This window comes from Bidens hawaiensis, unplaced genomic scaffold (assembly GCF_021521415.1).
Source record: "Bidens hawaiensis isolate Kalapana, Puna unplaced genomic scaffold, B.hawaiensis_p1.1 tig00000780_1, whole genome shotgun sequence".
NCBI classification, from domain to species: Eukaryota; Viridiplantae; Streptophyta; class Magnoliopsida; order Asterales; family Asteraceae; genus Bidens; species Bidens hawaiensis.
The window spans coordinates 2538062-2551037 of record NW_027491045.1 but is presented as its reverse complement, the minus strand read 5'-3'; the positions used below and the strand labels follow the sequence as shown (position 1 = coordinate 2551037).

At 34.5% G+C, this 12976-nt stretch overlaps 2 protein-coding genes across 2 annotated transcripts; one reads left to right on the top strand and one right to left on the bottom strand.

The window, feature by feature from the left end:
- Window positions 1–730: 730 nt before the first annotated feature.
- Window positions 731–6998, top strand: LOC143538090 (putative nuclear RNA export factor SDE5). The gene is made up of 13 exons (XM_077031724.1): window positions 731–943; window positions 3624–4240; window positions 4318–4343; window positions 4446–4523; window positions 4622–4692; window positions 4772–4858; window positions 5133–5233; window positions 5327–5412; window positions 5497–5553; window positions 5667–5734; window positions 6473–6573; window positions 6646–6707; window positions 6810–6998. Coding segments are annotated over exons 1-13 (1476 nt in total). The 5' UTR covers window positions 731–941; the 3' UTR covers window positions 6930–6998.
- Window positions 6999–8623: 1625 nt separating this feature from the next.
- Window positions 8624–12437, bottom strand: LOC143538079 (uncharacterized). The gene is made up of 13 exons (XM_077031718.1): window positions 11959–12437; window positions 11026–11138; window positions 10879–10935; window positions 10702–10797; window positions 10510–10580; window positions 10379–10421; window positions 10189–10269; window positions 10043–10102; window positions 9789–9839; window positions 9594–9688; window positions 9450–9498; window positions 9318–9362; window positions 8624–9231 (listed from the first exon to the last, which is right to left on the bottom strand). The coding sequence occupies exons 1-13, from the start codon at window positions 12320–12322 to the stop codon at window positions 8839–8841; spliced, it is 1518 nt and encodes a 505-aa protein (XP_076887833.1). The 5' UTR covers window positions 12323–12437; the 3' UTR covers window positions 8624–8838.
- Between the last annotated feature and the right edge of the window lie 539 nt (window positions 12438–12976).

The window sequence follows — 12976 nt, the reverse complement described above, 5'->3', positions numbered from 1 at the left end:
ATGTTCTTGTGTTTGGCTGGGCAGGGGATAAGCATGCGTGTGTTGACCTCACTGGGGTGTCCCCATTGGTGGGGCTGAGAGACAGTGGCTTCGTACCGGGACAGGCGGTTTTGAGAGCGGAGTCTAGGAAGGTTGCTAAGCATGAGACAATGTGTTTGGAGAATCAGCACGTGTTCATTCCAGTTGCCTTCGACACTTTTGGATCCCTAGCTCCCGAGATGGTTCGCTTCTCGGAGCGGGTGCAGAAGGTGGTCCAAAGTGACTCGCTGAGCCCGAGGAACCAAGGATTTATATTTAGTAGAATAGGTTTTGCGATTCAAAAGGGGATAGCGGTGCATCTTGTTGCTCGCTTACCCATTATTCAGATGTAGTTCGGTTTATGTTATATATAAAAGGATCAATATTTTCTCATTAAAAAAAAAGATTCCTATTATCTTCATATCTCCTAAACATATTAATTTATTTCACAGTTTAACTTCTCTTCCTTTTCTAAAACTCCAAAACATTAATTATTTTTCACGATTTAACACATCGTAACGCTCGTATAATTAATACAATTAATAATAATAATGATATATATTTTTTATTTCAATCATATTTATATAACATTATAATAAAAAGATCCAATTATAATAAAGATACACTTAAACAAACAACAAGCTACGTCGACGCCCCACTGAAACGATCATAATTACAAATAATACTACTACTAATAATAATAATAATAAATAGGTAGCTCCCCATCTTGTCACACTTTGATCACCTTCATTTCTCTGAAACTTCTCACGGAAGAATAACAACAATAAGAAAGAAGTGTGTGTCCTTTCTTCATAAACAAACCGCCACCACTACCACCGCTAGCCGTCGCCGTCACCGTTATCGTCACCAGTAAAGCAAACTCTGCAACTAACGCCGTCTGCATTATTATTATTTCTAACGCGATGTATGTATAGATCAATTAAACGTTATCAGTTTGTTAATTTATGGATCGTACTTCTTATATGCTTCACCGATCGTTTATTATTTACTGTAATTGTAGTCTACATTGATTTAATATGCTGATTTTGCCCTAGGTTACTAATTTTAGGGTTGATGTACGGCTTTTGTTTGTAGAGATCATTATAATAATATTATTAATAATAATTATGATAATGATAATAATAATATTAGAAAGTGATGAGCAGTAGTAGGTGTTGAGTGATGAATACTCAGGTTAAGATAAGCATAGATCAATGAAACGTTGTCGGTTTGTTTAATCGGTCGCACTTCTTATATGCTTCATCGATTCTTGTTTAATTTACTGTAATTGTAGTGTACATTGATTTAATGTGCTGATTTTGCCCTAGGTTACTAATTTTAGGGTTGATGTACAGCTTTTGTTTGTTGAAATAATAACAGTAATAATAATAATAATATTAAAAAATGATGAACAGTAGTAGGTGTTGAGTGTTAAATACTCAGGTTAAGATAAACATAGATCAATGAAATGTTATCAGTTTGTTTATGTATTGATTGTACTTCGTTTACGCTTCACCGATCGTTTATTATTTACTGTAATTGTTTGTTTATTGATCGTACATTGACTTGAGATGCTGATTTTGCCCTAGGTTACTTATTTTCGGGCTGATGTACGACTTTTGTTCGTTGAGATCATTAGAATAGTATTAATAATAATATAAGAAATTGATGAGCAGTAGTAGGTGTTGAGTGATGAATACTCTGGTTAAGATAAACATAGATCCATGAAATGTTATCGGTTTGTTTATTTATCGATTGTACTTCGTTTATGCTTCATCGATCGTGTTTAATTTGCTGTAATTGTTGTGTACATTGATTTGTGATGATGATTTTGCCCTAGGTTACTAATTTTAGGGTTGATGTACGGCTTTTGTGCGTGAGATAATAATAATAATAATAATAATAATAATGATAATAATAATAATTATTATTATTATAATAATAGTAATATAAGAAAATGATGAGCAGTAGTGGGTGTTGAGTGTTGAATACTCAGGTGAAGATAAACATAGTATCATGAAACATTATCGGTTTGTTTATTTATCGATTGTACTTCGTTTATGCTTCACCGATCGAGCTTAATTTACTGTAATTGTAGTGTACATTGATTTAATATGCTGATTTTGCCTTAGGTTACTAATTTTATGGTTTGTGTACAGCTTTTGTTTGTTGATATCATTATAAATATTATTATTATTATTATAAGAAAATGATGAGCAGTAGTAGGTGTTGAGTGTTGATACTCAGGTTACGATAAACATAAGTTTGTTTATTTATCGATTGTACTTCGTTTATGCTTCCTCGATCGTGTTTAGTTTACTGTAATTGTAGTGTACATTGATTTGTGATGATGATTATGCCCCAGGTTACTGATAATTAATTAGAGATATTATTAAGAGAATAATAATAAATTGATGAGCAGTAGTAGGTGTTGAGTACTCAGTTAAAGAGAAACATAGATAAATTACAGTTAATCAGAGTTCTTATTGAGTGAATGTAGCTGCAAGATAAAGTGGATTGTAAAATGTGAGTGTTTTGTAGGTGTTTTATAAAGTATAATATAAGTTTTTTGTACTCTTGAATTTTGATTTAGCTTTTTTTAATTGTTAGTGATGAGTTTTAAGTCACCTAGAGTTTTTATTGAGTGAATTTAGCCACAAGATAAAAGTGGATTGTAAAATGTGAGTGTTTTGTAGGTGTTTCATAAAGTATAATATAAGTTTTTTGTACTCTTGAATCTTGATTTTGCTTTTGTTAACCGTTAGTGATGAGTTTTGGGGTTGAGGTTCGTATTGGTCCCAAATTGGAGAATATTAAGAGAGTAATAATAAATTGATGAGCAGTAGTAGGTGCTGATTACTCAGTTAAAGATAGATATAGATAATTTTTAGTTAATTAGAGTTCTTATTGTGTGAAATGTGAATTTAACTACAAGATAAAGTGGATTGTAAAATGTGAGTGTTTTTGTTGGTGTTTGACTGTTCATAAAGTGTAATATAAGTTTTTCTACTCTTGGTTTTGTCATGTCGAAGTCATATCTTTTCTTAACAGTTTAGTAGAATTTTTGAAGTTATATTTTTGTTAACTGTTAGTGTATTTTGCTCTAGGTTACTTTACTACTCTATTGCTGTTTTTTGTGTTTGTTTTTTTGCTTAAGTGTAAGACGATCTTGTGGCTCTGTATCATCCGATTCAAAATTTTAGGGTTGAGGATCGTCTTTTTGAGTCCCAAGTTAGAGATTATAAAGAGAATAATAATAAATTGATGAGCAGTAATCAGTGTGGAATACACGGTTTAAGATAAACATAAATAAATTAAAGTTAATCAAGTAGGAGTTTTCAAGGGAATATAATAAGTGGATGAGCAGTAGTAGGTGTTGAATACTCAAATTGATATAAACATATATAAATTACATTTAATCAGAGTTTTTATTGTGTGAATTTTACCACAAGTTAAAGTTGATTGTAAAATGTGAGTGTTTTTATAAGTGTTCTTAAAGTATAAGTTTTTTTTGCTCTTGTTTTTTCTTATTCAAGCAGGAGATTTTGATTTTATGTTTTCTTTAACTGTTAGTGACGATGTTTGTTCATTTTTGTGTGCATAAGGACGATAATTAAAGGACTACCCTCGAACTTAAACCTTTCCAATACCGACGATAAGAACCTAGAGTTTCTGATTAAAGCTTTTGGTTCAATGATATCCCCTGAAGACATGGCATCTGCCTATAGCCAAGCGGGCTATGATGTACACAAAGCGAGTGAGATTTTGTACACTATGCTTGGAAGCTCTTCCCAAAGTGATACACACGTTCCAACAGATGGTTTTACTAGAGCACCTGCACCATCAGTCGGTGCAACAGTGGGTAAAGTTTCTGGAACAAATGGTGCTGGCCTTGCAAGACCAAGAGGTTTAACTAATGAACCTGCAACAGCTCATTCCAGATATAAACCAAGAACATCTGGTGCAACATTGGGTACAGTTTCTGGTATAATAGGTGCTGATTATGGGAGAATTAAGGCTAAAACTAATAGAACTGGTGAAACTACAAAACCAGTGAAGTTGTTTTCAAATGAGATTCCTGCTTCTCAAATATGGGTTGAGAAACCACAAACTGTTAAGAATGTACCAACTGAAACTGTTAATGCGGATACGGTCTCGTTTTTGTATGAGATGCTTGGAGATGGTTTTAATTTAGACATTGATGACATTAGAGGAGTTCTTGGTAAGAACTTAGTCATTCATATTTCTATTATAAGCTTCATTTGTTAATATGCTAATGGGTGCATATTGATATTGCAGGTGGTTGTGGCTATGATGTCCAAGAGGTACGTTTTCTCTATTATTTCCATGTATATCAGTTTTGGTTCAATGTTTATATTCTTTGTTTGTGAATCAACATTCTTGTTTTATTATTTTACTTGTTGCAGACTATGGAGAGACTGATGAACATGTCAGCTCCCAATGTGGATTTGGGAAGTGGTACATCAAGCTCTGTTGACCAAACAGTAAGATATATCAAAAGGAATCTAACAGCATGATTTATTTAGTTATAACATCATTACCAACTCATATTCTTACGTTGTTTCGTCTTTGTATGAACAAGTCTACGGATGCTCATGAAGACCTGAGCGTTAACTTTGAAGAGAATGTACAGCTCAGTGATCCATCCAGAAGGTTAATTTTTAGCTTCCACTTTCGGCTTCTTTTTAAGCATTTCAAGTTAACTAAAATGTGAATCGTATTTCTTTCACAGATTAAATCTTCAAAAAGAAATCTTGACCAACCTGTTTCATGGTCCTGAAATATCTGAAGTGGCACCCGAAACAGTCCGTCCAAAAAGGCAACCTAGGACTAGAAAATATGGTCTGGTAACTGCGCCTCTAGAAGACATGACTGTAGAGCTTAAAACTCCTATAGTAAAGAAGGAAATGGTCCTGAAATATCTGAAGTGGCACCCGAAACAGTCCGTCCAAAAAGGCAACCTAGGACTAGAAAATATGGTCTGGTAACTGCGCCTCTAGAAGACACGACTGTAGAGCTTAAAACTCCTATAGTAAAGAAGGAAATGGTCCTGAAATATCTGAAGTGGCACCCGAAACAGTCCGTCCAAAAAGGCAACCTAGGACTAGAAAATATGGTCTGGTAACTGCACCTCTAGAAGACACGACTGTAGAGCTTAAAACTCCTATAGTAAAGAAGGAAGTTAATGAGAATGGTACGACATATTTACATATAATTTCAAAATGTTATTCGTATTAATAGTTTCGACAGTTAAATATAATCTTTATGCTTGCTGTTTGATGAATAGGTAATGAAGAGGTTGAGGATAACTATGAGACCTTAAGGGAAGCTACGATGGAACACTGGATTACAATGAAACAGTATTATAGAGCCGTAAGCGGGATACTACCATATTATCTACATATTTCAGTTTTTGTATTGTATATTGCATTTATGATCGGTCATATGTGACAACAGGCTGCTGATGCATATGCAAAGGGTGACGATGAGCGTTCACATAGGCTCGTTGAACAGGTTGGAATTTTCTGTTTTTTGAGGAGTTATATTGTTTTCAAAGTTAATTATTTAAAAGCAAAAACGTTTTTTTTACGTTTACTTGTTTGGTTGAAATATTTTTGGCTATGCAGGGACACTGTTACATGGCTAAGGCTAGTGAGGCAGATGAAAAATCTACCAAATTACTCACGCAAAACAGGTTTATAGATTATATTTGAATTACTTATTGATAAAAAAGCAAAAGGCGGTTTAAATACTTACTGGGTGTAGGGGTGTTATTCGGGTTCTTCGGGTTTCAAAGTTTTAAATCTTGACCCGAAACCCAACCCGAATCTCTCACGGGTTTTTCGGGTTCAGGTAATTTGGGTTCGGGTTTTTTCGGGTTGGGTTAATCGAGCTTCGAGTATCCTAGAAAACAAAACATAAAACAAAAAAAAAAATAAAAACTACAATGAGAAAATTAAAACAACATATTATTCTTTGCTCGTAAGCAAATAATAAACCAACATAGCTTGATAAAATAATCCAAAAGAAGAGTAAATTAATCTAACTCGAACCATAATCGTCTTCAATCGAGCGTGATTTGGTTGTTCGATTACGGTTGCTATTAGTAATAAACAAAAACCATAAATTAACAATAAGCAATCGATCTATAATAGTTGTAATAACAACTATCGATTAGGACCAGATTCTGATAACGCTAGTGGCTAAGACTAAGCATATTATACCTATAAATATATTTAATTTCGAAACTAAAAGTTTATTTAGGTTGACCCGAAACTTATAAATCAAACCCGAGAACCAACCCGAATTACTTCGGTTCGGGTTAGTTCGGGTTTGGGTACGTGTTTTCTCGGGTTGGGTTTTGGTTAAAAGTGACAGCCCTAACTGGGTGGAAATGTAAAATTTGAAAGTGATTTTATGATTTTGGTTGTAGTGATGATGGAGAAGCGATTTCCATCAATCTAAACGACTATGATCCAAAGGACGCGATACATCTATTGAAAACTCAATTGAAATCTATGTCTGGCATTCCATGTAAGTCGTCATTTTTGTTATAACTTTATTCATATTTTTAGTAAGCTTAAATCAATTATCTGTTTGGTGCAGCCATTCATTATCTTAAAGTCATGGTTGGGGCCAATGATGTCAAGAACAAACGTAAACGTCTGGTAAGAATTCTATGATTCTTGTTAATTCCACTTGCACGAATCATCTATTTTGGTTGTATTGCTTTTCCATTATTTATGTGTATTTTGTGTGAATGTATGCAGATACGCAAACTACTAGAGAGGGATGCGATAAATTGGACCGAAGAAGAAGATGGGCAGGTGATGTCTATTAGGATTGATGTCATCAATCCGAAACGTTTAAGTTTTAACAAGCAGGGCTGAGTATGTCGCTTATTTATAACTAGCATCTTAGATAAACTTTGCTAAATTTCAGAACTTATTTTTGTTTGTGAGCATCTATGTGACTATGTTTGTTATGTTTGTTTGAAGACATCTATTAACGCTATTATGGCTTTTATGAAGTATTTTGGTGGCCTTAGTTTATAACTAAATCTATATTTTGGTGGCGTTGGTGTCACTTTTGAATATGTGATCCGAACCCATGAATTGTATCGTGTCATGGTTATTCGAGGGTTGACATGAACACAACACGTCTTGTATGATTTGATATTTTTTTACTTTTGCATGTTAATACTCTCATTTACAAATTTATAATAAAAAATAAAGATTTATATAAAGCAGTTACATTTAAATTATAAAACTTGATTTCAAATTTTTTTTTTAGTTTTAGATTTGATAATAAAATACTTAAACCATTTTAAGTTATTACATATACAGACATCTATAAAAGAAACAGACGGGTTAACACGTGAACTTGTCAACCTGAACCCGGCCTTTTTAGTTAAATGTGTTTGCAGGTTTGTTTGAATCCCGTTTATAACCTACTTTCTAATTCAAAAATTAAAACTCATTGCATGTGTGACCACACTTGCGAATCTGTTATATACTTATTAATTCGTTATGGCCGCAATTGTACCCTTAAATACCATGTACAACGCACTTTATCGGTCTCTTTTGGCCTTGAAGAAACATCTAGGGCATGGTTTTAAAACCTTTCAAAGGTCCTTTGTATACTTTGATGGAAAACTACCAAACCAAATTAGCTATAGGAATAAGCTATCTGGCTTGGAATTGTACCGGAGATGGGGAGATATGCATCCAGCGAAGAGCTTCTGACTTGCAAAACCGATCACCGTTGAAAGTCTCGCCACATGAAGGGGTTCACCTGTAAAACCGATCACCGTTAAAGTCTCGCCACATGAAGGGGTTCTCACAGTGACCAACCTCCGACGCAAGAATCAATAAAGCGATCTGAGAGCATAAGTGAAAGTAAAGTGTTGTGTGTGTAGATGACCTTACTTTCATCAGATACCTTATATTTATAGTTGATGTTGGTAAACGTCACTCTCATTGAGTGAGGTCCATTCTGTTGAGAGTAACCACCTTTACTGGTGACCTCTTGTATTTGATTGGTCCAAAATTTTATCACGTGACATTAAATTTTGTTAAGAGTAACCGCCTTTGATGGTGACCTTGTATTTGATTGGTTCAAAATTTATCATGCGTATCGAGACATATATCTGATGACACATGAAACGATATTTAAACTGCCTCCTCATGCGACGTGTGGACACGATCTTTGGCAGGTTTAACGGGTTGAACCGTATTTTGATTCGTATGGTGCTTGGGCCACCATATCTCTTCATAAATCATAAGGCCATCCATTGACTCGGCACTACTTTTGCACTAAAAGATCTAGATACTGTGTTTGCCGCTAAACCACCAACCCCATGACACTTCCTATTTATGTAATAACAAGATATCTAAGGTTAAAATAACCTTTATAAGGCATAAAGATGACACAAAAATATGCATGTACAATAGCTAATTACCAATCACATATCTAACTAAATCAAACATTCAACAAACTCTTGGTATTAACTATTTGAATTCTTGGCTCTTCCATCCATATACTTGGAATATATTAAAGAATCTAATATATAGAATAAAACATTCCAAACAAAATTAACATAGATTTTATACCAAACACAAAAACTGTCAAAATTTAATATTAGTCGACCGCATCAATCATAATTTAAGGTACAAGAAAAGAATAACCTTAATTCTAACAAAACATAAAAACTACCGTTATATCTATCGTCCTCGAGGATCAATAGTCTACAACAATCATCAACAAAACTGACCAAGATTTCTTGGAAGTATATAACCTCTATGTATCTGCTGATGTTCTCTTCCTTTTCTTGATAGTAACCGCCTTTTTAACTTTGACCGTCCTCTTCTTGACCGCTTTCTTTGACTTTTTACCAGACTCTTTACCAGCACCATCATCACCACCATCATTTCCACGTGAAAACGGTTCTTCCTCAGCCACATTCCAATTACAAAAAAGCCCCTCGTGTTCACCAAAATCTTTTTGCAATGGTTCTCCTGCTCCCGGAAGTAGGTTAGTGAATGTCACGTCACCGTTTAAACCGCCTTTTCGTTCCAATAATACTTTATCTGGTCTTATAATGGTACCAAGGATGCTTAGGTTCGGACCCAGGCTCATAATAAGTTTATTGTCTGTGAGAGTCGAGCATGCCATTCCAAATGCAGACTTGATCTGCACCAACCGAATACACAAGGGTATTTTAGGCATTTCACTTGTACAGACACTTTAGGTCAACGCCAAAGGGTCAATTGACTAACCTGGAAATAGTTGAAGGAATTTTTCCCTATATCATTATCCGGATCCTATCATGAAACACAAAAAAACGGAAATTATTTATATATTTTCATAATCATAACTTCATAAAATGCAAAACTAGAAAAACAAGTTACCTGTGGATCCTGGATAGAAAGCAGTGACCGTCTGTTTGCATTTAAAAAACTGAAAGTCCAAAAGAAAAAACGAATTAAAAATCAACAAATATATGAACTGAAGTACATCGAAATAATCATAATTGTTTCAAATTCCTATATTACCCTTTGCTCTTTTTAGAGAAAAACGTGCCTCCATCGCAAGATACACCAACATCTGAACTGTTTAACTTACGCCCATACATATCAAAGAAAGTTACCTATTTCCAAAACATAAAACATTATTATTACTAAAAAAACAGAAAGATCTCCACATAACGTTAAGAGCACGCAAATACAACAGTTTAAAGAGACAAATACCAGAAGGACTCCAAGATTATGTTCTGCAGAAGCATGGGTACCCATTGAATTCTATAATAATCAAATAGAGCAAAAATAACAAGAATTCCATCAGAAACCAAAATACAGAAAAGTAACTTAAGTTACAATAACTTTTTAATCAACTTCTATGATAACAGATCGTATATAATGCCTCTTTATTCTTGATGATAAAAAGCATGGAACCCGTGATTTAAAAAACGAGTACCCATGTGGTAAGTGCATATAGTAAGTACCCGCAGCATTGCTATTAACATAGCTAGGAGTGCATAGGACCCGATCCCACCAGAATACACCTGAAATGATAACAAATGGTTGATACATTTATCATTAAAAAAACATTACTAAAATTGAGACAGACAAGTTGAGAAGTGTCACACACCTCGTTTAACTCACGTTGTTGTAGAAACACTTTCAAGATTAAACACAGCGGCCTTAAAGGGGGCCATTTAGATATAGCATCCTGGAAAAAAATATTAAAAACTATTATATTAATATAAATTTCCTTAACTTTAAAATTATTTTCTCATCAAAGGAAATTGTTCCTCTGTTTTCAGATATATAAAACAAACCTGTATATACTCAGCAGCTTTTGGACCATTTTCCATATCAAAACTGTTGGAAGGAATATATATATTCAAGAAAAACTGATAATACTCAAAGTTATCATTTTTAGCAAAACAAAATATTTGAAATGTCTAACCTTACATCAAATGAGATACCACTTCGTTTCTCCACAAACTTAATGATTGGCACACGAGCCTTGGCAATCACCTGATATATTTTACAACATATATATATATATATATACATACATCCAAACATATGAATTAGACAAATATTTAATGGAACTATCGAAACAATGATGTAAATTTACCATATATTAAAAAAGTACCTGAATCTTTTTTGCAACACCTTTCTGTGACAAAGCCCTTGAAAGAGCATATAAGCCCATCTGAGGCGTTCTAATACGCGATTCTAATATCACCATCTACAGTTCAGCCAACAGCCATAAGTTCTCTAATAACATCCTATTATAAATAATAAGATATAAAAACAATATAATTCTCACATCAACATCGCTGCTTGGCAGGAACAAACCGGTCTTGAATGAACCAAATACTTCCACCTGCAACCAAATACAAACCATCATATCATGCATCTTTCTAGCATTTATCAAAAGTCAATACCATTTTGTAACTCTTCTTTTAAAACATACCTTGCAGTTAGGCCAGATATACTTAATAACATCTGAAACACCTTCAACAGCTGCGTTTCGTGACACTTGCTCTTCAGCAGTTGGAGATAGAAAATCACAGAAATCCAATATTTCTGCAATCAAAAGAAATAGCTTGATATCATAACATCATACAAACACTTCTCAGTAAAAAAAAGGTTTTATATATCTTAACATTCAATTTGAAACACCTAATCAAAATTGACTTCTAATTAGATTAAATCACAACAAATAGGGATGAGAATTTTTTGCATAATACCGGTACCGTATTAAACCAATACCGCCAAACACAATCGGTATCAGTACTTGTTTTCCATGTTTTTGGTAATGGAACCCTCTGGTTTCGGTACTTTCAATGATATCCTATGCAGTAAATATCGGTGCTATATCGGTTATCGGTCCCCATGTGAAATACTAGCACCTATAATATCTATATCACTGATTTTTCCCGATATCAGTACCTTTCATCTAAGTTCCTCCAGTTAAATGTTTAATATTAGTGTTTTAAGTCTTAATCAGTTTCTACTTGCTACAATTGTTAGCGTTTTTCAATTTGCAAAACGTTAAATTGTTAATGGTAGGAAAGTATACTTCAGTGCTAAATTGCTATATAAAAAATTCCACATGATGTTAAAATTACCAAGATCCCACTGCAATAACCCATATCTCAAATATCAGTCCTTGACCGATATCCAAATTTTTACCACAATAACTGCATAGATATTATTTGGAATATGGTTTCACTCGTTTTCGGAAACCGTATATTTCGGTACAATGCGGTCCAGTACCAAACTCATCATACCAAACTTTTAACCATGGAATCACTCAATCAAAACATATCAAATTAAATTCCAATTTTAATAACCCTAACCTAATAAATCAAATAAAAACATATAATACACACAATTAGCACACCTTTATGAAGCTGAAGCATGGGGCTTTTAAACCTACAATTAGCCCGAAACCATCCAGCTTCAAGCAACCTCTTCGGCTCTTCATCCACTACCGGCGTAGCCAATTTTGACCGTTTCAACGGCGGCGTACGCGTACTGTAATCATCTCCGTAGTCGTTAACAACGTCAAGAGAGAAGAATTCAGGAGCGTCAGTTTCCGGCAACGGCGTTGAGATTGTGGTTATTGGAATGTGATTACGAAGGACTAGGTAATCTTCGTTGTCAGGTTCCGGCAACGGCGTTGAGGTTGTTGGTGGTGGACATGAGACGGCTGCGGTGGATGATAGAGGAGATAGGGTTTCGTATAGGTACCCGTCGGTTGCCATTACGGAATTGGGTTAATTTTCCGGCGATCGGAATGTTTTGGGAATTAGGGTTATGAGGGTTTATGGGTGAATGAACATATGTAGGGAAGATAATAATAATAATAATAATAATAATAATAATAATATATTAGAAATTTACCAAAATAGCCTATTTTGACCATGGTTTGAATATAAACCAAACGAGCCTAAAAATTATGTATGATCCGACGGAAGCAATGTTTTCATAACCAGATCAGATATTAAAATAGACGGTAAACTGGTTCACCGGTTGGATCGGTCGAACAACTTTGGTCAAATGACGAGTAGGGCTGGAAAAAAAAATTTAGAAAACCGGTTCGGTTTTTCGGTTCAACCAGTTCGGGCCGCCGGTTCCCTAAAGCCGAGCGAACTATATAAAATCGGACCGGTCGGTGGACCGACTCTGGGTTGAATCGGTTCGACCGGCCGGTCCGGTCCAGTCTCAACAACAATAGGCGGAAGCATGAACTAAACCGTCAAATCCGGTTGTTTATTATTACGTCGGTAAACCTTCGGATCCGACGGAATAGTATGCTTCATGACGCGTCTTGGTTGTTATTAATCCGTTGAATTAGAAACAGTTTCCGTCAGATCCGACGAGATTTTTAGGCTAGTTTGGGCTTTTCTTTGGTTTTG

Coding starts and splice junctions, on each gene's coding strand:
- LOC143538090 (XM_077031724.1), top strand. Junction 5,735..6,472: donor AAATTACTCACGCAAAACAG/GTTTATAGATTA, acceptor TTTTGGTTGTAG/TGATGATGGAGAAGCGATTT. Junction 6,708..6,809: donor AGAACAAACGTAAACGTCTG/GTAAGAATTCTA, acceptor GAATGTATGCAG/ATACGCAAACTACTAGAGAG.
- LOC143538079 (XM_077031718.1), bottom strand. CDS start 12,322: ATGGCAACCGACGGGTACCTATACGAAACCCTATCTCCTCTATCATCC. Junction 9,689..9,788: donor ATAATCTTGGAGTCCTTCTG/GTATTTGTCTCT, acceptor TTTTGGAAATAG/GTAACTTTCTTTGATATGTA. Junction 9,363..9,449: donor TTTCTATCCAGGATCCACAG/GTAACTTGTTTT, acceptor GTTTCATGATAG/GATCCGGATAATGATATAGG.